The following is a 20,912-nucleotide window of genomic DNA, read 5'->3' as shown; positions in this document are numbered from 1 at the left end:
CACTAGCTTTCCTCACCGCAAATTTTAGGCGAGAAGGCTGTCACCAAAGACAAAGCCGGACGAGGCGGGGAAGGGGCGAGTCCCGGCCCCCGGCTCCGCCCCCAGGGCTGTCCGCGGCGGTGCCTGACTGGCGGCCAGCGCAGGGGGCTTCATGGGGTCCTTCGCGCGGGCTCCCGACGCACTGCCTGAGCGGGTGAGCCGGCGGCTTCCGGTGTGGGTGACGAGTGGTGGCCGAAGCAGGGGGACATCGAGAGACTCTCAGACAGGGACCATGGCGGACGGCGGCTCGGAGCGGGCTGATGGGCGCATCGTCAAGATGGAGGTGGACTACAGCGCCACGGTGGATCAGCGACTGCCCGAGTGCGAGAAGCTGGCCAAGGTGAGGGGAGGCCGGCTGGCTGTTGGCGGGCGCCAGGGGCTGAGTCACGGCGCGGAGCTTGCTTAGGCCTCAGGGGGCCTGCGGGCTGGAGCGCTCATCCCCGTTGCCTGCCCAGCCCGAGTGAGGCCTGCGTAAGTAGGAGATCCCAGGTCTACCCGACCAGAGAGACCCCGCAGCCGGAGTACGCTACTGTGTACAGCTTCCCAGACCCTCCCCAGGGCAGATGGTCAGTCACTTCATTCCCGTAGGAGTTGGGGCTCCATAGTGCTTTTTGCCTTTTCACGTTTACTTTAGTAGTTTCTCAGGGGTTAAGGCCACTACAGCATTCAAGCTAGATCAGAGAGTTTAGTTCTCTTGCTCGTCCTGCATCAATTTATGTCATTAAGTTGCTTACGGATCATGGCGATGTGCCTGGTCTTTGGCCAGGAGAAGGGACAGTAACGTGATAGCACGAAGATGATTAATACGCAGCCCTGTCCTTAAGGAGTTCTTGGATTAGACAAGTCAAGCGTGGCGTTGAGTGCCATATAAGTATGAAAGTGTTAGTGGAACACAAAAGGAAGCTGTTCATTCTTCTGGTGGGGTAAGGGAGGATTTTACAGAGAAGCTGACGTATTAAAGATTCGGTAAGATTCGGATGGGGAGGAGTCATCCCTGGAGCGGGCACTGCACAAATAAAGACACACAGGCACAGAAGTGCAGAATAACATAATTAGCGGAGGTCGTGAACAGTAGTTTAGCCCGACTGCGTATTTCCCATGAAATAAATAATAATAAATAATAGAAATTTTACTTGATCCAAACATTTACCATGCCCCCTGCTGTGTGTCAGGCAACTTTATGTATCATTTCACATGCAAAGAAACCAAGGCTTAGAATTGTTGGTCCATCATAATAGTTAGTAATAGGTAGAGCCAGGGATCTGACTAGGGTTTGGGTGTTAGTTGAATCAGCTCCCTTATGGGATGTTGTTAAGGATTATACTCAGGGCTCATAAAATTCCTTGATCAATCCAGCCATGAACATTTATTGCTATTCATTTGGGGTACATTCACTAATAGGGTTGTTTTTGTCATTTGAGCTTACTACCTAAGTACATAGTAAATTCAGGGGCAAGAGGAGTCTCAAGTAATACTTCACATTTAGTTTTTAGAAAGAACCCTTTTAATGCTTCCTTTTTTTCTGAAAAAGAATTTAGTGGGGCTTTACAAAAGACAAGGATAGGGGAAAGTGATAAAGTTGATACACTTATATTTCTTGGGTTCAGTGCCCTAAGTGGAGGGGATCCATAAATTCATCTCTGAGCTTCCTAGCGGCTAGTATAGAGAAGCATCACCAGTTACACAGAGGTTGGAAAACTCAAAACACCTACAGTGCCAGGCAGATGATCACTCTGACATTTATTGAGTGCTTTTACAGTGCCAGAGTTTCTACTCTTCTAAGTGCTTACATGTATTAACTCATTTGATCTTCATCTTAGTCCTGTGTAGTAGGTATTATTATTATTTTTATTTTACAGACAGGAAAACAGTCTAAGAGAAATTGAGTTACATGCTCCAAAGTCTTCAGCTAGTGAAGTGGTGGAGCCAGGATGCAAACCCAGGCAGACTGATTCTAGGGCCTCTGCTCTCCGCAAGCTGTCCTGCCTAATGAGCAAAATGTAATGAAAACCTGAACTTTTGAGCACCCGCTCAGGGAACAGGGGCAGGAATTCTGCACCTCAGGTTAATCTTTGTTAGTTGGGGATGAAGGCCAAGCCTTGTCAACTCTTCTAAGTTAAGGGAGAGACCAGGAATATGGATTTTTATATGAATTGCCTCTATATTTAGAAACTGGGCACTAAACTGTTTGAGCCAATACTACATACATCAAACAAAACATACCAACGGGCCAAAGGCAGCCCCTGAACCACCTCTTTGGAATGAATAGACTGATATTGTCCGTACAAAGAAATTAATTGCTTTAAAGAAGTACAGCTATTCCTAGAACTGAGACTTGGGCAAAAAAAAACTCTTTACCAGTTTCTTCTGATAAGCTACTGTGTGCAAGACCCATTCAGTGCTAGACATTGGGGTAGAAACTATTATTACACTCATATCACTGAAGAGAAAATTGAGGGTCAGAGAGGGTAAGTGTCTTTTCTAAAGTAACACAGTAGTAGATGTTTTTGACCATTACCTTCTGCTGCCTCTGTGATTGATATTTGAGGACTCTGCATCAGATTGATGAGATAATAAAAGTGATACTAGCTCTTGATAATGGTTATTGTTTCGCCCTTGGATTAGAGAGTTAAAAATTAATCTAGTGAGGGCCTTTTCTGAACTGTAAAGATGTAGTATTTAACAGTTCTTAATACTCAGAAGGTTCCCTTCCAACCCCCACACCCTGCTTTTGGGTTACAGTGTATTTGGCACATGGTTATTCAGGGACAACTTGCATTCTTAAATTGAATATATCCATTGTTTTTCCCTCCTCTTAATGCCTTTTCATTTCATTTGGTCACCTGCAACCTCTTCTCGTGGTTAATACAAGATAAAGAGGAAGTGAAATGTAAAACAGTTTACTGATTGATAGCAGCTTGGACAAAAGACCCCTTCAAGAAATAAACATTTAAAAAAATTGAATTGGCATTGCATTTAAACTATTCATGGTTAAGTTTTTATTGGCCTTTTCTTACTTGCTTAGGTTATTTAACAAATCATTAAAAGATTGGATCCATTTAGGAGTAAAAGGACACAGACATAAAGAATGTACAAGATCCAACATGTATTGATGTTGAACAAATGCCTTAGTCATTTACCTCATTGACAAAGACTATTTTAATGAGAAAAGTGAGTCACAAAAGTCCCATGTTCTAACAAGTTGGTTTTGATAGCTCTGACTATCTTGTTCCTCTGATTTGAAAGGTGGCATTGAGGAGGTACAATTTCAATGAACATATGTGAATAAATAGGAAAGGAAGGAGGAAGATGTTTGGCCATAGGATTGAACATGAAGGATAAGGTGAAAAGTGGGATGATGAGAGAATTGGGAGTTGTATTTAATGAAGTTGTTGGTAGTGTCCCTCAGATAGCTCTGAATTGTCAGCCATTTAACTTGTCACATTCGACTTACTGTCACAGTAAAAATCAGGAAGCCAAGATCAGCTGAATAGTTCAGGTCAGTGTCGATCCATTCAGCCCATACTATGTGCAAGTTGGTGCAGGGGAAGCAATTAATCAAACAAGGTCCAACCCTAAAGGAACTTATACACCACTTAGGAGGCAAGACATGCACATTAATAACTATGGTACCAGGTATAAAGGGATGTACCAGAATATCTACGGAAGCACCATTATATGCTTGGGTAGGTGCACAGCACTGAGCTGCTGTGGTGAACAGTATAGATGTTTTCCCTGCTCTCACACTCCAGTGAGATTAGAAGGACAGTGAACATTAAAATAGAAGAGAGTTTGGGGTTGTCACCCGAAGGAAATGCACAACCTAGAAGTTGAGAATTATGTCTTACTCGGAGCATTACTGGGAACTGTAGCCTGGGAGGGCTTTCTCTCAGGTGTTTTTGCTTGGAAAAAACCAAACATGTAGTTGACCATCAAAAGATTACTGCTAATCACAAATACAGACACCTCAAGTTAATGATTTTAGTGTTTTTCTGTGTATGAGAAGATGCAAGAGTCTGGGCTTATTGAAATCATTCCTTTGATGTGCATCTTAACCACCTAGGGCCAGTATCCTGTCATAGTTCCACAACATCCTTTGTTTACTGAGATGGCAGGTGATGTTTTTTGTCCACAGGGTCATTGTAAAGCAGAAAGTCAGTGGACTGGAGTGTTAAAGGCGGTGCTGAGTAACCACAGATTTTAGAGAATGTAATCCAAGAACGCCTTTCTGAGACGGTGACAGTGACATTTAATATTTCATTGGTACCTGTAGACCCCGACTCTAGAGTGATGTATGATTCCTTCATGTGTAGGGTACAGTTCTTTAAAATCCATATTTCTGAATTAAAATACTACATAGTAAACTATATTCTGTTAATTTCAATCATGTGACTAATAATTACAAGAGTGACAAGAAGGGACCATCAGTAAGCAGTATCTTGCATTTTAGCTATTTTTGCACTACATTTTGTTGCCAGATAATAACCATTTCGCTATAGAAATTACAGTTGACCCTTGAACAACACAGGTTTGAATTGCATGGGTCCATTTACACATACGTGAAGATTTTTTTCAGTAGTAACCACTATAGTACTACACCATCTGTGGTTGGTTGAATCTTTGGATATGGAGGGCTGGCTATAAATTATACTCGGATCTTCAAGTGCTCAGAGGGTTTGGCCCCCCATAACCCCCGGCTTGTTCAAGGGTGAACTATACTTTAACTGAAATTACCTTGATGGAAGCAAAGGCATGATTTAAACTAATATGGTTGAGTGTAGTGGAGGGAGCATTGGACCAGGAGGCAAGAGCCCTGGCTTCTGGTTCTGTTGATGAAGTTTTGTGGCTGAGCTGTTTGGTCCTCAGTCTTTTTAATCTCTAAAATGAAGTGAATCTCCAGGTGTCTTTCCAGTTCTAAGATTCTTTGATTTTTATGATTTATAAGCCTTTAACTTTGGAGAATTTATAGATTGTTCTTTGTTCATTTGCTCTGATGGACATTTAGCCAGCGTTTATTGTATGCACGAATCTAGTCAGCTTTCAGAACTGGTGCTCCCCTTTGCATAGGAAACATTGTTAAAATGTTAGTAATTGTATATGTTTCAGACTTAATCAAAATAAATTTAGACAATGGCTATACAGTACATATTTTGTGCTGCATAGAAAATTCATAGTTTAAAAGTTATCTTGGAAAATATGGGTACAGTATTTTGGAAAGTCCAAGCATTATTTGTGCCCTTAATTCAAAAGCTGTTTAGTTTCTTTCAACAGTAAAAGAGTAGTACTCATATACTGTCTATGAATGTCATTAAAATAAAAATAAATTTCCTTTATGATTAGAAAATTCATTTATAAATAAAACCCTCATCATTTCTAATTCATTCATTGTTATATCTTTACCTTAAATAAATGCAATTTTTGTGCTGTGGGCTGTTTTTTTTTTAATCAAGATATGTGGTTCCTGATAGATGGCTTATTTTAGTCCTGGTGTATTATCATCTAGGTTTTTATCATATGAATTTTGTTATTCTCATTTCTTAATGTATGTCCAAGGGAGAATGTTTTGTTTGCACATGAGGTAGAGGTTGCTCTAAGTTGATTACTTTTGTTGTAGCGTGCATGGGTATTCTCAGGTAGTCTTCATTTTCTTTAAGCACAATTATAATTTATTTCCAAAGTCATTGAAAAATTAAACCAAGGTTTCCTATCTTTTTACCACCAAATAACCTTTTTATTTCTCCTCAGGACTTCATGTTTTAAAATATTAATGATGGGGAGAGAGTGTAGCTCAGTGGTATAGAGTGCATGCCTGTCATGCACAAGATGCTGGGTTCAATCCCCAGTACCTCCATTAAAATAAATAACCTAATTACCTCCTCCCTCCAAAATAAAAAATATATATATATATATAAATGGTGGCTTTGTAAAGAAATCATTCATTTTCCCATTATTATTCTTCAAAGACACATGTGACTGCCAGTTAGAAGTCTGTTCAGAACAAGATAAACAGGAGTTACCACACTGAGATGATAAATTGGAATCCAAAACAAAGATTTGATGTTTTTTTCAGGTGTTAAATCATTGTTGTTCTAGATTCACTTTCTCTTAGGCATTTCAAAATGTTAAAAATAGCTTGTGGGCCCCAAGTTGGGAACCACTGACTTACAGAATCCACTGAGGAAGATGAAATCATGAAAAGAAGAAAATCACAACGAAAGTAGTTATAGAGCTGGTCTCGTTCCTCTAAAATAGGCTATTGATTTTTTTCCTTTTCTGTATCAGAAACATCTCATTTTAGACTAGTTATTTGGTTTTGTGTTGGTGGTGGTGTTTTCATTGTTCACTTATCTTTGGTTTTAGGAAGGAAGACTTCAAGAAGTCATTGAAACCCTTCTCTCTTTGGAAAAACAGACCCGTACTGTGAGTAGATTATAGTGAAAACCTCAATTGCCATTAATTTAATTTGACATTGTTCCATTAACTTTCAATATATTTTTATTACAGGCTTCTGATATGGTGTCTACGTCCCGTATCTTAGTTGCAGTAGTGAAGATGTGCTATGAGGCTAAAGAATGGGATTTACTTAATGAAAATATTATGCTTTTGTCAAAAAGACGGAGTCAGTTAAAACAAGTGAGTTCATGATTGCTCAAAAAAAATTCACATTCAAATAAGGACTTTTAGCAAACCTTTCCGTAAATCTACTTTAAATCTGTTAAATATTACAAAATTTAGAGAGTTTTTAAAAATTCTATCCATATTCTCATTGACAACTGCTTTTACTTTTGTTTTCTCTTCTAGTCTTTATATATTTGCATATTTTTACAAAATGTACTGAGTGTTGACACAGCTTTCTTCTATTTCCATGTTGCTCCTTCGTATTTATTATTTTAAATGGTTATGTTATAATCTATCAAGTTGATAATCTGTAATTCACTTAATCATATCTTTTATTAAGCCCTTAATATTTAACTTATTTTTGAGGCCATTTTCAGATTATTGTGACTACTCATTTTGTTTAAAGCTTATGTAAGTTCTCTTTTTTATTTATTTATTTTTATTGAAGTATAGTCGATTTACAGTGTTGTATTAATTTCTGGTGTACTCTTGCTGTTTTTGTGAAGCTGGATTTTCTTTAGTGCTTCCCTGTTGTGCTTGAGACATATTTCAGTGATCTGCTGTAGTGGAAGATTCCACTTTTTACATTTGTATCTCATCTTTAAAATGCTGTTCCCTAAGTAGCTTCTGTGTTTTTATTTTTTTGCTTTCAAATGATAAAACAGAGTAGTAGTGGAACCAAAAATAGAAACATGAGGTTCCTGTCCAAATCCCTTATTTTGTTAATTAGTCTGCTGCTAGAGTGAGTGTAGTATTAGAGTGAGTTAAATTATTTTTTGCAGAAAGCAAAGTTACTGGGCTTGTTTGTTTGTTTGTTTTAAGATAACTTTGCATGCACATAAAATTCACTGTTAAGAATTAACATAGATTTAACTTAGGCACTCTAGTACATGTGAATGTCGAATTCATTTAAATATGCCCTTTTAGTGCTCAGTTCTGTGATTTGAGAGGCCAACATAGATGAACAATCATCTTCCTCTGAATTTTTGAGACTTGCTTTCTATGGGGCAATTTTGAAAGGGCTACTTAATTAGAAATCTTGGGGCCACCTGTGTTAAAATAAGTAAAAATATGTGTTTTATATAGTATTAATAAAGTTCAAAGCACATATCCTAAAATATGGATTTAATTTCATAGAGTTATAAAATTTTAGAGCCAGTAGAAGGGACTGTTTACTCTCACTCTGTTACTTTAGTGATCGAGAAACCAAATTTTATATGTAAGACTCTTGAAATGTGAAGAAACATGTAAGTAGCCTATAGTTTAGTATAGAATATAAATCACAAGTAATCATAGTACATGGCAATCTTTAACAAGTGTCCTAAGATTTTTTTTTTTTTAATTATACACATACAGGGCAACATGTGATGTTGGAATAGTGGAAGGGTACTAAGATATATGGAAGAGGAAGAGAAAGATTTTAATTAGGTTTCTTGGAGAAAGAGGAGTTTGAGTCAGACTCATAGCCACCCAGTGACATCATCACCAGAACTGGAACTGGAGCTGCTCTTTCTGCCGTAACATGTTACGTCTTCACAGCCGTGGGAAGTGCTTAGGGACGCAAAATGTCTCTTTATTTTTCTTGTGATTACTTTTTACTTCAAACTTTTCTTTTTTTTTTTTTTTTTTTTTTTGCTTTATCAGGGTTAGAAAGTAGTAATTTTTAAAAAATAACCTTTTCTAGATTGCTTAAGATTAATGGTTTCTAGTTCACTGTCACCTGAGCACAGGGATCAGCATTACTTCAACCATAGAGGGATCATCTCTTCTTTCTTTTTGAGGGAGGGAGGGGGTAGCTAGGTTCATTTACTTATTATTATTTTTTTAATGGAGGTACTGGGGATTGAACCCAGGACCTTGTGCATGCTAAGCATGCGCTCTACTACTGAGCTGTGCCCTCCCGCCAGGATCATCTCTTTTGTGAGAGAATAGGTGTTCCAGAGCTTTGTACCTACTGAAAGTTACATTTTATAATAAAACCTTTGCCTTCTGGAACTCCTGAAGGTCTCTGAACAGCTAATTTTCAAATTATTTAAAGTCTGATCTGAGCTATGTGAACATTAAGTATTTTTCAAAGAAATCTTTGCAAGGTGCATCATGTGATTTATTTTTTCAGCTTTATGGGGGTATAATTGACAGCAGGATATTCTGTTTACTCTTCTGCTATCTTAAAATATGCTTAATCAGCATTTTCCTCATGACAAAGAGTCCTAATTATTTGTTTTGTTTGGTGGGTAGGTAATTAGGTTTAATCTATTTTAGAGGTGGTACTGGGGATTGAACCCAGGACCCTGTGCATGCTGAGCAAGTGCTCTGGATCCTAATTATTATTATCAATGATTATGAAATGTTGTTTAGAATTTAGATGAGGTGTTGGCAAACTCTGAGCCAGGGACCAAATCCCACTTGCCACCTAAATAAAAGTTTCTGGGGGCAGAGCCGCACCCGTTTGTCATGTATGACACATGTGGCAGCTTTGGGGTTACAAAGGCAGAGCTGAAAGGTTGCCATGGAGACCCCATGGCCCACAAAGTCTAAAGTATTTACTGTGTAAATATTTATTAAAATCTTCAGAAAAGGTTAGCTGACCCCTGACCTAGGTCATAGAATGTTAGAGCTGGAGGAAATGTAGTCCAGCCTGCTTATGTTACCTGCGGGGAACCGTGGGCAGGAGATGCTGTGCCTTTCGCCATCACATACCTTTGAGGTGAGCGTGGCTGGCTGTGGCTCCTCCTCCTCACCCAGAGGATGGAGCTGTTCAACCTTTCTGCCTCTGCCACTGACTCTTTTTCCCTCCAGTCACAGTATCTACTGGTCATGGCTTCGCTGCTGTCACAGCCACTGTTAAACTCTGCTTTTCTCTCCCCCTTTTTTCCCCCTTTAATCTGTTGCTATTTCTTCCATACATTTCTGCTTGGCTGCAAAAATGCTAGCTAGCCAGCCTTCTAATAGGCATTGCCAGACATTTCCACCTTTCCTTTTGTGTAATCAGTTGACCAGTTGTAGTGGAAAGGGGTAAAGTCTTTGTACCTGAGGTTTTCCTAACCTTCATTGATTTGTTACTCAGTATTCAGTACTTCTTAGCTAAGGGAGGTTTTGGTATTTTTTTATAGGCATTTCAGTATCTAGAGTTGCTTGGAAAGACCAGATTTGACCATAGCACTTCCATCGATAAAATACTTCCTTTTCCAGTATGAAGAATGAATTTAACTTAGGAATGATTTTTATTACTTTAGGCTGTTGCAAAAATGGTTCAGCAGTGCTGTACTTACGTTGAGGAAATCACAGACCTTCCAATCAAACTTCGATTAATTGATACTCTACGAATGGTTACAGAAGGAAAGGTGAGTTTTCTATTGGCATAACTCGCAGTGATAAGTACTGTTTTGTCTGTATTCAGAGATACTTATGCATTTGAACATTTTATATAAGTACATATTTATATAAGTATTTTTAAGATGAAATACACAAAATGTCTTCACCTTAATTTAACCCATATCTTTGTACATTTCCTTCTCGTGTTATCCTACATGCCTATGAATATACTTAGTGATAATCTTAGTATATCCAGATTTTTCTAGAAATTAGTGTGATCTTATTTCAGATTTACATGTGGTAATAATTAAAGATAAGGTTAATTCTTCACATGGCCTAGATCTGCTTGAGAAGTCTGTGTTTGGGATAGTTAAGGTTTCATAGAGTATTTGCAGTGTGAGATTAGTTTTCAAAATTTCACTGTCTTGCCAGAATTTATTTGTATTTCTTTCGATCCCTTTCTTCCCTACTCACACCACCAATCTAATGTTTCTCTGAAAAGGGCAACTATGAAATGGTGACCATGGTGGATGTTTCTTGCTAGGTAGATTTTTGTGGTTTGGAAGATAGAAACTTAGCTTACACCTAATTTAGATTGCCTCTTTGAGAGTTCCGTTCATTAAATGTTTATTGAGCACCTACCTGTGTTGTGCGAAGTCTAAAATGGGCAGGACACTGTTTTTAACCTCAAAGAGATGAATCGTAGCAGTAGTTGCTGTGCTGGTCTTGACAGTAGCGGTGTGCCTGTTCCCCCCTGCAGCACAGAGGTAGGGGCTGACTGACTGAGGGGCCCAGAGGAGCCTCAAATTGCAAACTGTTGATGGTGGCTTAGCTGGCTTTTTAAGAATGAATAGAAATTCTACTGGGCCAGGGCGTATGGAGAAGGGCATTTTAGACGTAAGGGAAACTATATATAGAGATATCCAAGTAAGAAACTCAGAGTACATTTAGGAAACTGTAAGCAGTTCATTGTTATTGGAGAGGAAGTATTTTGAGGATGGAGTTGGGAAAAGAGACCGCTACAGAGCTAAGGCTAAACAAGTCAGCAAACCCAGTCATGAAAATAAGTTCCCTAGTCTCTATTAGGCTATAGTTACATTTTTAATGTTTAATTTGTTGGAAATCACAAATCTACTACATTACCCATAGCTACCAAAAAATGCTAGTAACTTTTAATACTTATCAAAATCAGATAATTTTAGAGAAAGTAGCCTTGCATTTAAGGAGAAATCAAAATGAGAATATTGATTGAATTTTAGATGCTAAACTGCTACGCCCCTTTGCAAAGTGTGTTATTTTTCAAATAATCCTTTTAAAGGCACTTTCCTTTCTGTGCCATTTATGTAGTTTTTGGTCCTGTTATTTGTTAAACACAGTGATTTAATACTTAGGCTCTCAAAGCAAAGCTGCACAGTATGGATAATGTTTTACAGAGATGTTTTCTTAAAAATTACATGATTGTGAAATGTAAAATGTCACATAGCACTGTTTATACCTGGCGGATAAAGTGCATGACAGCTGCCAGATAAATACTCTGTTGAGCACTATTGTTCACTTCTACCTTGTCAATTTTAACATGATTCTGTAGGAATTTAGATAATACAAATTTCTTGCATTTGTAGATTTATGTTGAAATTGAGCGTGCTCGGCTGACTAAAACATTAGCCACCATAAAAGAGCAAAACGGCGACGTCAAAGAGGCGGCCTCCATTTTACAGGAGTTACAGGTAAGGTGCTGCATTTTAGATTGTGTGAATTTTTACATTTCATCAGCGATATTTTCTTGTGGAAATTGTTTGTTTTGGCACCTTATTACTGTTTTCTAAACCACCAAGATTCAGAGTGAGCAGTATAGAGTATAAAGTTATTCTGGTAGCTGGAAGTTTTGTGATCATGGTCCCAACTGAATTTAGCTGCTGAAAAAGTTTTGAAGAAAAGCAGGATCAACAGATCAGTCTCAGGGAGGGTAAGCTCAGTGGTAGAACGTGTGCTTAGCACGTACGAGGTCCTGGTTCAATGCCCAGTACCTCCATTTACAAAACAACATGCGCTTACTGTATAACCCAGCAGTCCTATCCCTGGGTACCCAAGAGAAATGAAAACTTATGTTCACATAAAACTTGTTCACTAATGTTCAGATAGCTTTATTTGTGATAGACAGAAGGTGGAATCAGCCCAGTTGTTCTTCAGCAAGTGAGTGGATAAACTGTGATCCATTCATGTAATGGAACACTGCTTAGCCATAAAAAGGATGAACTGTTTGATATACACAACAACTTGAATGAATCTTACTATCTAAAGCATTATGCTGAGTAACAAAGACAGTCTCAAAAAGTTGCATATTATGTTTGACATTCTTGAAAAGACAGCTCTGTAGTATTAGAGACAGATCATTAGTTGTCAGGGATTATGTATGGGGGCAGCGTGTGTCTGTAAGGGGGAGCATGAGGGAGTTATTCAGGGTGATGGAATTCTTCTATATCTTGATTGTGATGGTGGTTACACAAATCCATACATGTGCTAAAATTCATAAAACTTTACACCCAAAGAAATAAATCCATTTTACTGTATAATAATTTTTAAAATTTTAATTTCCTGGAGGAAACTAGCTTTAGATATCATCAACACTCTCCCAATAGGTGTGAATGTTCTTATTGTTTATCAAATGTGAATATTTAAGGTCCATTTAGTTTTTCTTTTACTTTTTTTTTTTTTGAAGTATAGTCAGTTTACAATGTTGTGTCAAGGTCTATTTAGTTTTATTGCAATTTTTAAATATTATTAACTTACTTGGGGATTTACTCTGCTAGGTGGAAACCTATGGGTCAATGGAAAAGAAAGAGCGAGTAGAATTTATTTTGGAGCAAATGAGGCTCTGTTTAGCTGTGAAAGATTACATTCGTACACAAATCATCAGCAAAAAAATTAACACCAAGTTTTTCCAGGAAGAAAATACAGAGGTAAGCCCATCTCTTACTATTAGTTTACTTTAAAAGTGTTTGGGGAAAATACCCATAAGCCCCAATTAATTTTGTCCATTTTTTTCAGAAATTAAAGTTGAAATACTATAACTTAATGATTCAGCTGGATCAACATGAAGGATCTTATTTGTCTATTTGTAAGCACTACAGAGCCATCTATGATACTCCCTGTATACAGGCAGAAAGTGAAAAGTGGCAACAGGTAAGAACATATACTTATTAGGAAGAATTTCTTCCTAACTTTTTCCAGCATTCTTAATGTATGTTGAAGTCATTTTAACTTCTGTGATTATACGCAGTTGTCAGGTGCTGCTTTCTGTTCAGTATGTTGATGATTCACTTCATCCTTGCGGGTTCAGGTGGATTGTAGCAATGCTCTAAGCGATTTATGGCCTTTGAAGAATTGTAGGCTTACTATTTGAAATATATCCAGCAGGTTACCTTCTAATAAAGGTCACAGATAAAGACCTAGCGTTACTCTGGGAAGTTATCTGAAAAAGTATGTATATGTATCATTGAATCACTTTGCTATACACCTGAGACTAAGTAAATCAACTATACTTCAATTGAAAAAAAAAAAAAGTCAGCCCAGGTGGTAATCCAAATTAGCAAAAGTTGACTATAATTGTTTTATAATAGTTTTATGAAAAGTAAATATGACAGAAAGACACTATGAAGAAGGTGAAACTTAACAGGACTTTTTCCCTAAGGCTTTTGAGTACAATACTAAAAACAAATATATACAATTATTCCATTAATTTTCACTTTCTGCTGAAGTTTCCATTTTGCTTCTCATCGCACATGTAATCTGTTGTGTTGTATGCCTTTTTTAGGCCCTGAAAAGTGTTGTCCTTTATGTTATCTTGGCTCCTTTTGACAATGAACAGTCAGATTTGGTTCACCGAATAAGTGGTGACAAAAAGTTAGAAGAAATTCCAAAATACAAGTAAGTACTTTTATAATTAACATAGTATGTCTCAGTAGAAGTGCCACTTTGAAAGAAAATTGGTTAACTTCATTGTACACTTCTTAATTGGTTGCTGATAGATTGTATTAGAGAATAAAACTAGAGATAATAAGAGTGGTTTTTAGTACTGCATTAGAAATTAATGTTAAGAGATCATAACACACTTCATTCTAAACCACTTACCAAGTAGAAGTTTTATTTCAAGCTCACTGTAGCTGCCTTTGGTTAATTAACCATTTGATAAATTTTTATCATTAGTAAATGTTTGGGGCTTTGTGATTTTTGGAAATACATGCTTCTGAAAATTCATTATATAAAACAGGCATAGACTGTATCATAAGGACAGTGGGCTTTTTTTTTTTTAAGCTATTTTTCTTTTTTCTGTTTCATTAGTAAGTTTACAGTCAGTTAGTCCAGAGATTGGCAGACACAATACAGGAGAGAGCAGAATGTTAAGCAGGGGAATGCTGTATTCAGAATTACTGTGGGAAAAAAAGGTAGTAAAGTTGGTAACATAAATAATCATCAATTTGTATCTTGATCCACCAACAAAATGTTATAAAAACCATGTTTGTTGACATTTTAACATTGGCTGTTGTGTTAGATGAAACTTAAATTTTACAGATTTGGAATATTAAGTTTTCGGTAATTTCCAGGGATCTTTTAAAACTTTTTACCACAATGGAGTTGATGCGTTGGTCCACACTGGTTGAAGACTACGGAATGGAACTAAGGAAAGGTTCTCTGGAGAGTCCTGCAACTGATGTTTTTGGTTACACGGAGGAAGGTGAAAAAAGGTGGAAAGACTTGAAGAACAGAGTTGTTGAACACGTAAGCATCTGGCATGACGGAGATGACAGTTTAGAAGTAAACTCTGCCAAATTTGAGCATAAACTTTCATTTCTCAAGTTTGATAATCAAGTGTTTCTTTTGGATGTTCTATATTTAATTCTTCACTTGAGGATTTTTTTTTCCTACACCCAGTGTAGTAGTGATGTAAATTCATTGTCAAATGTTTATTGTGTATTTCCCAAAGCATATCAGAATTTATCTTTTGGGTGGGGAGAGAGGTAATTAGATTGATTGATTGATTAACGGAGATACTGGGGATTGAACCCAGGACATTGTGCATGCTAAGCATGCACTGTACCTCTGAGCTATACCTCCCCCCTACCCCCCGAATTTATCTTATTACCCCACTTGTCTTTTTTTTCCCCCATCTATCTTTGGCTTTTCAGAAAAGATAACTATGTGTTAGCATGCTGTATTTTGAGAGGACCTCTCAAGGATCCAAAATTTTATAGCATGTAAACCAGAAGGAATTTCTTAAGAATATGAGGGATGGGTCTGGGTAGAGAGATTGTTTTCTCTCGGACACTTGGTTTTGGAAATGGGTAACATGTCTTGCACCTGACCTTTGATCTTCTTGGTGTCCCTACAGATTGAATTATGTCCGCATTCATTCACATAACAAATATTTGTTGTGAGCCTTCTGTGTGCCACACACTGTACAAAATGCTGAGACACATGGGAGAATAAGACATGGTCCCTACCTTCAGAATGCTTAAAAATTAATGAGAGGGGAGATGGATTTATAAATAAAAGTACAATAGACTAGAGGGAAGCATGGGAGGAGAGCTGATTGGTTCCACCTGGAAGAACGGCCAGGCAGGACACAGAAGAGTTGATGCAGGGGGAAGATTTGTGAGGAGAGGATGTAGTTAGCATGCAGACCAGGGAAGGTGGTTGGGAGAGTCTAAGGCAGGGCATGAAGGCAGCACACAGCAGGGGGCCTCCAAGAAAAGGGCACAGTGAGAAAGGAAGCTGGAGATGCAGAAAAGCTCTGGATCACAGCAGAGTTTGTATACCCCAGTAGTAAAAACCTAGAGGATAATGACCAGACTTGTATTTTACAAAGATTCCTCTGGGAGTAAGGTGACGAGCAGGCTGGGAGAGAGAAAAGACAGATGAGAAGACTAGCTAAGGGAGGGGCTTTCCGAGCTTGAATTAAGGCAGTAGCCAAGGTATGGAAGAAGAGTGGATGGAATGGAATAAACGATTTTAAAGAAGAAAATCAATAGAATTTAGTCATTGGTTAAATTTAAAGGATGAAGGAAGGTGGAGGAGGGTAGATCTGGAGTGATTCTCATGCTGCCTGAGAGGTTGGTGTTGCCATCGAGCCTGATTAGAAGTGGGAGGAGATGCAGCTTCTTCAAAGATGAGTTCATTTTTCTCCCCACTGTTCCCCGTTTTTCGTTGTGAGTGCTGCTGCTTTGTTAGTAACTTTAACGTTAAGAATAGCAAAGGGGTGTCTCTAACTTTAGCACCATTTCCAGTGAAAATTAGGAAGTTTAATTTCAAATTATCTTTATGTAGTTCTAATGATCAAGTGGTGTTTTCACATGATCTTGATCATTTTTTAAAATTTTAGCCTTTTAAACATTTGTGTCATAATTAGAAAAACTTAGCTTTAGATTCTTGTATTTTGCAAGAATATTTTAGTTCAGTAATAACTTTGAACAACTAATTTAGTTAAGCCTATATTTTGGCTATGTATTTTGACCTAAAAATACATATTTTAAAAGAGTTGTAGAGTGTACTCAGAATAACTTTAAAATAACTACTGAAGCTTAGAATATCTAAGGGTTTAGTTTTGTTTTTGACATTTAGAACCAGCTTCATTCCAGCGGTGGACTATAGAAAAATAAAAGATCTGAGACTTGACATTTTAACTAAACCTATTTGGGTATGAAAACAAATGGACTTTTAGCCTTACTGACAGCTATGCCCTCCCTGCCCTCTGTTCTCCCCTCAGAATATTAGAATAATGGCCAAATATTACACGAGGATAACAATGAAGAGGATGGCACAGCTTCTGGATCTATCTGTTGATGTAAGTAGTAAACATCATTTTTTGTAGCCATTCATTTTAAAAAATCAATTGGCTTGTAAAAATCGAGTGAGAAAATCAATTTTGTTTTATTGCTTAATTTTAAGTTTAGGTGATAGAAAGTTTCCCCAAGCTCTCTGAGCACTCTGAATACCAAAGAATGGCCTAAATAGCAAATTTATAGTTATATTAATAGTAATATCCTAGTTAAAATCTTCACTTAAATATGTTAGTTTCACATTGATTGATTTGAAGTCCAAAGTATATATTTCTATAACAAATATGCTGAGGTTCCCATAAGTGAGCTGTAGAAGTAAGACATGAGGGAGACTGGACTCGCAGTTCACCTGAAGAGGTTCCAGGACGTATTAGAGGAGTATCGTATTCAGGTCCGGGTTTCATGCTGGTAAAATGTACAAGACCAAAGAGATAAGAGTTAAGTGAAGTGGGTTATAATGGTCTGAAAAGCCATTTCTGTCACCAGAAGGAGTCCTAACAGTTTAGAAGAAAAAGAAGAATCGTGGAATGGTAGGGTTAGAAGCCTTGATCCTTGGTTAGTTCACCAGCTCTTATTTCTGGAGGAGAATTAAAGTGTCTTGTCCATGGCTACATACTTGCCAAGTGGCAAAGTATATATTCTACCTCAGCATTTCTGGAAACAAACTAACTGTTTTTTCCCCCTTTTAGGGGGAAACATTGTAAAAGGTAGATCAAGCTGCTGTTGGCAACAGGCTCTTGGGGAACCCGCAGCATTAAGTTTGCAGGAAGATTCTGGCTGAGCCCTGACTCTGATCCTTCTAATCATTCCCTGGGTTCTCAGTAGAATAAGTACATTATTGCAGTAACTCAGCAGTTGCTAAGTATTAATAGTGAATTTTAGCCCTGCATATTCTTGAATGAAGAGTTATTTTCTAAACTTTCCTTAAAATATGTTTATTGTCTAAAATTTTATCCTATCTTAATCCAGTTTGTCCTTCTCTCTTGTAGGAGTCAGAGGCTTTTCTCTCGAATCTAGTAGTTAACAAGACCATCTTTGCTAAAGTAGACAGGTTGGCAGGAATCATCAACTTCCAGAGACCCAAGGATCCAAATAATTTATTAAATGACTGGTCTCAGAAACTGAACTCGTTGATGTCTCTAGTTAACAAAACTACACACCTCATAGCCAAAGAGGAGATGATACATAATCTACAATAAGGGGCTTCGTGCCCTTGATGCTTTTAGAAAAGAGATAAAATTGGAAGTCATTTAAAAAAAAAAAAAAGACTTTTATGGTGTATATGTTGGGTTTTTGTTTTTTGTTTTTTTTCCCTATTCTCGGCTCTTTTGTCTAAAATTTAAAAGATACTGAATATGTTTGAGGCCCCTTCGATTTTTCAGTTCCCCGATTTCATTGTTAACTTTGCATTTGCAATTGGTGCAAAAATATGCAATACATTTCTATTGTCTGGCTACTCAAAAAATTGTCATAACTTACCTAAATGTGTTTTTCTATCATTTGAAATCTTTTTAGCTATTATTTGTTTTCATTCAGTGAACAACCATAATTATAATAATAAAAGCAGTATATACATGTTTACTTTCTATGATTACCTGTGTTTCTAGACATTTTGTGGGATAGCAATTTGTTTTTTAAATAAAATAAATTTTGTTGTAAAGCTATCAATTATTTAGTAGAATTTAAAAAGCAACATATAGAACATATAAGAACATTTGGGATAACATTTTGTGATTTGTGAAGAATTTGTATTTTAGTATTGTGGCAGAAAGTCTCTAGATTAAATGTGTACAGAGCTACCCAGTAGGCTATAAATTTTTTTTTTTTTTTTGAGTCAAACTAGTTTCAGTCGCAGTAGCTTGTTTTTACCCCTTTTCCCTGCCTTGTCCAGTTGTTGAACTAAATCGTCAACGTGTTGACACAGTTTAACACACAAAGTCATTTTTATAAGACTCCTTTGTGGCTTTAACTTACACATCCAGTTACATCATTAATGCTCCAAATTCATTCTCCTTATAGGAGCTTTATTTCCACTGTATGTGCACTGGATAACAACCTAAAATGCTTTAAAAACGACTCAAAAAAAAAAAAAAAGAGAGACTTCAGGCCACCCTCTTGGCAAATGGTATAGAGTTGACATTTTTAAAAATAGAATTAAACAGAAGTAGTTTTACTGTCATACATCTGAGATCACTTAATGTGAGCAAATTTTAGAAGTTTTTTTTAACTTGATTTCAGAGAAAACAAAAATGAAACGATGTTAGGTTATTTAAAATGATGTGTAAATGAAGAAAGTATGAGGTCTACTTTTTTAAAAATATAAATGACAAGACGGGGGAAAAGGCATTCTGGAAACAGAAGCTCTCATAATTCATTTTCCATTTAATGGTCACTGAACTGCCCTATTTCATGATCCCAGGGCTGGAGACAATTGCGAGAACTCTACTATTTTGCTGAGTCATTGTAAATAATAACATAGTATTAATCTCATTTTATTCTTTGGAAATTTAATATATTGGTCACATTAATAACATCTGCTATCATTTATCTTAAAAACTAACCAAAAATATGGCAAGCTCAGAAACATCAGATGTTCACACTAGCAGTAAGAATATGGTTTCAATTTTCTTTTGAATGAAAAGGATAGAAAATAAAGTCATTTTGCATTGTTAATTTGTAAATCAAGTTGGAACTAATTTGAATCTAGCTTCTCATTAATGTCATTAACTTACCAAATCTAGACTGTTTGGCTCTAGAAATATGTTGCTCTAAAGATCTCAAATACTCCTCTTTGTTTTTTATTTAACATGCTCATCTGCAAATTAAGCTTTTTGTTTGTTCTGATTTGGTGCCATTTGTAACTGTCCCAGTGACCAAATCCCACTTGATTAATTGCTCATTCATTATTTTTGTTTGTTTCTTCTGTCCAAGCAACCTTAAGAGTCATTACCAATTTCTTAGTGTTACAAAGAAGAATCCATTAACCTAAGGCAGTAAAATATTTGAGATGTTCAGAACCTAAAATCCTGACTCATGTTTCAGACCTAAAGCTGGCATTCATGAAAAGGATTGAACCACTTTGTTTTAATATGGAGAAGAGAATACTTGACTCGTTTTTATTAGGTTACTGACCAGCAGGAGAGGTCATGAGCCACTGGGTGTTTTTGGTTGGTTGGTTTGGTTGGTTTTGGGTTTTTTAATGAAATACCTTCTACCCTTTTATCTCTATATAATTTATGTTCTTAACTCTGGAGTTCAATCACTATTTCTGTAATTGTCTTCAATTTCCATATGCTTACTATTGAATCATTGGGAAACTCATCTCTAAAATTCATACCGTTCCATTCTATCTCTTTTAAGTGTTAAATGTATGATAAAAATACATATTTTAAATTGTTTTCAGTTCTGGATATAGCTGCAATAAAAGCACTAATTGTGAGTATTTAAGAAAATCTGGAGAATAAACTCATACTTTAAAAGATCACTTCTCTTTTCAGTTCTTTTACTGTTTATACAAAAAGCCATAGATGGTTTTCATTTTTCTTTCAAAATCATTACCTCCCTAAACCTGTTTTTAAGCAGTGGGAAAACATTTTGCACGTTTGTTTCAAAAGCCGCGGGGCCAGCTTTTCCCCCTGAATTCTTTCTGATTAGGGGTTGGTGACAGGCTTGTTATGCTTTGACCAATGGTTCCCTGACTCAGCACATCAGAATCACCTGCAGGGCTTCTTACAACACGGGTTGCTGGGCCCCACCGCCTGAGTTTCCGATCCAGTAGTTCTAGGGGAGGGAGCGCCAAGAATCTTAAAGTCTAACAAGTTCTCAGACTATGAGAACCACTTCTTGAAAATGGAGTAAACGCTAGGAAAAAAAATGTTGAGTTTTTAGAAGATAAGTTTTGTGAGTAAGTAATGCTGAGAGAGCATGGACAGCAGTAAAGCTAGGACTGGGCTGCAGGGTGATGCTTATCCAGTGCCAGCCGTTTTTGAGTCGAGTGTTATGAAAGTCTAGTTTTATCCTGCCCCCTGAGATGTAGAGAAATGTCACTTTTTGAATGGATATAAAGCAATGCCCCTTACTTGGAGCTTAATATTTACTATAATG

At 37.1% G+C, this 20,912-nt stretch overlaps 1 protein-coding gene across 1 annotated transcript; it reads left to right on the top strand.

Moving 5' to 3' along the window:
* Window positions 1-177: 177 nt before the first annotated feature.
* Window positions 178-20,292, top strand: PSMD12 (proteasome 26S subunit, non-ATPase 12). The gene is made up of 11 exons (XM_006177418.3): window positions 178-379; window positions 6,400-6,459; window positions 6,544-6,672; window positions 9,894-10,001; window positions 11,595-11,699; window positions 12,783-12,932; window positions 13,021-13,155; window positions 13,787-13,899; window positions 14,577-14,751; window positions 16,736-16,813; window positions 17,798-20,292. Exons 1-11 carry the CDS (start codon window positions 272-274, stop codon window positions 18,005-18,007), a joined length of 1,371 nt encoding a protein of 456 aa, XP_006177480.1. The 5' UTR covers window positions 178-271; the 3' UTR covers window positions 18,008-20,292.
* Window positions 20,293-20,912: the final 620 nt, after the last annotated feature.

The sequence above is a fragment of the Camelus ferus genome, chromosome 16 (genome assembly GCF_009834535.1).
Source record: "Camelus ferus isolate YT-003-E chromosome 16, BCGSAC_Cfer_1.0, whole genome shotgun sequence".
NCBI lineage: Eukaryota > Metazoa > Chordata > Mammalia > Artiodactyla > Camelidae > Camelus > Camelus ferus.
Note: the sequence above shows the minus strand (reverse complement) of the source record. Positions and strands in the feature narration are given on the sequence as shown.

Excerpts from the sequence above, each read along its gene's own strand:
- PSMD12 (XM_006177418.3), top strand. The coding sequence starts at position 272 with ATGGCGGACGGCGGCTCGGAGCGGGCTGATGGGCGCATCGTCAAGATG. Across the intron at positions 380-6,399 it reads AGTGCGAGAAGCTGGCCAAG|GAAGGAAGACTTCAAGAAGT; the intron begins GTGAGGGGAGGC and ends CTTTGGTTTTAG. Across the intron at positions 6,460-6,543 it reads TGGAAAAACAGACCCGTACT|GCTTCTGATATGGTGTCTAC; the intron begins GTGAGTAGATTA and ends TTTTTATTACAG.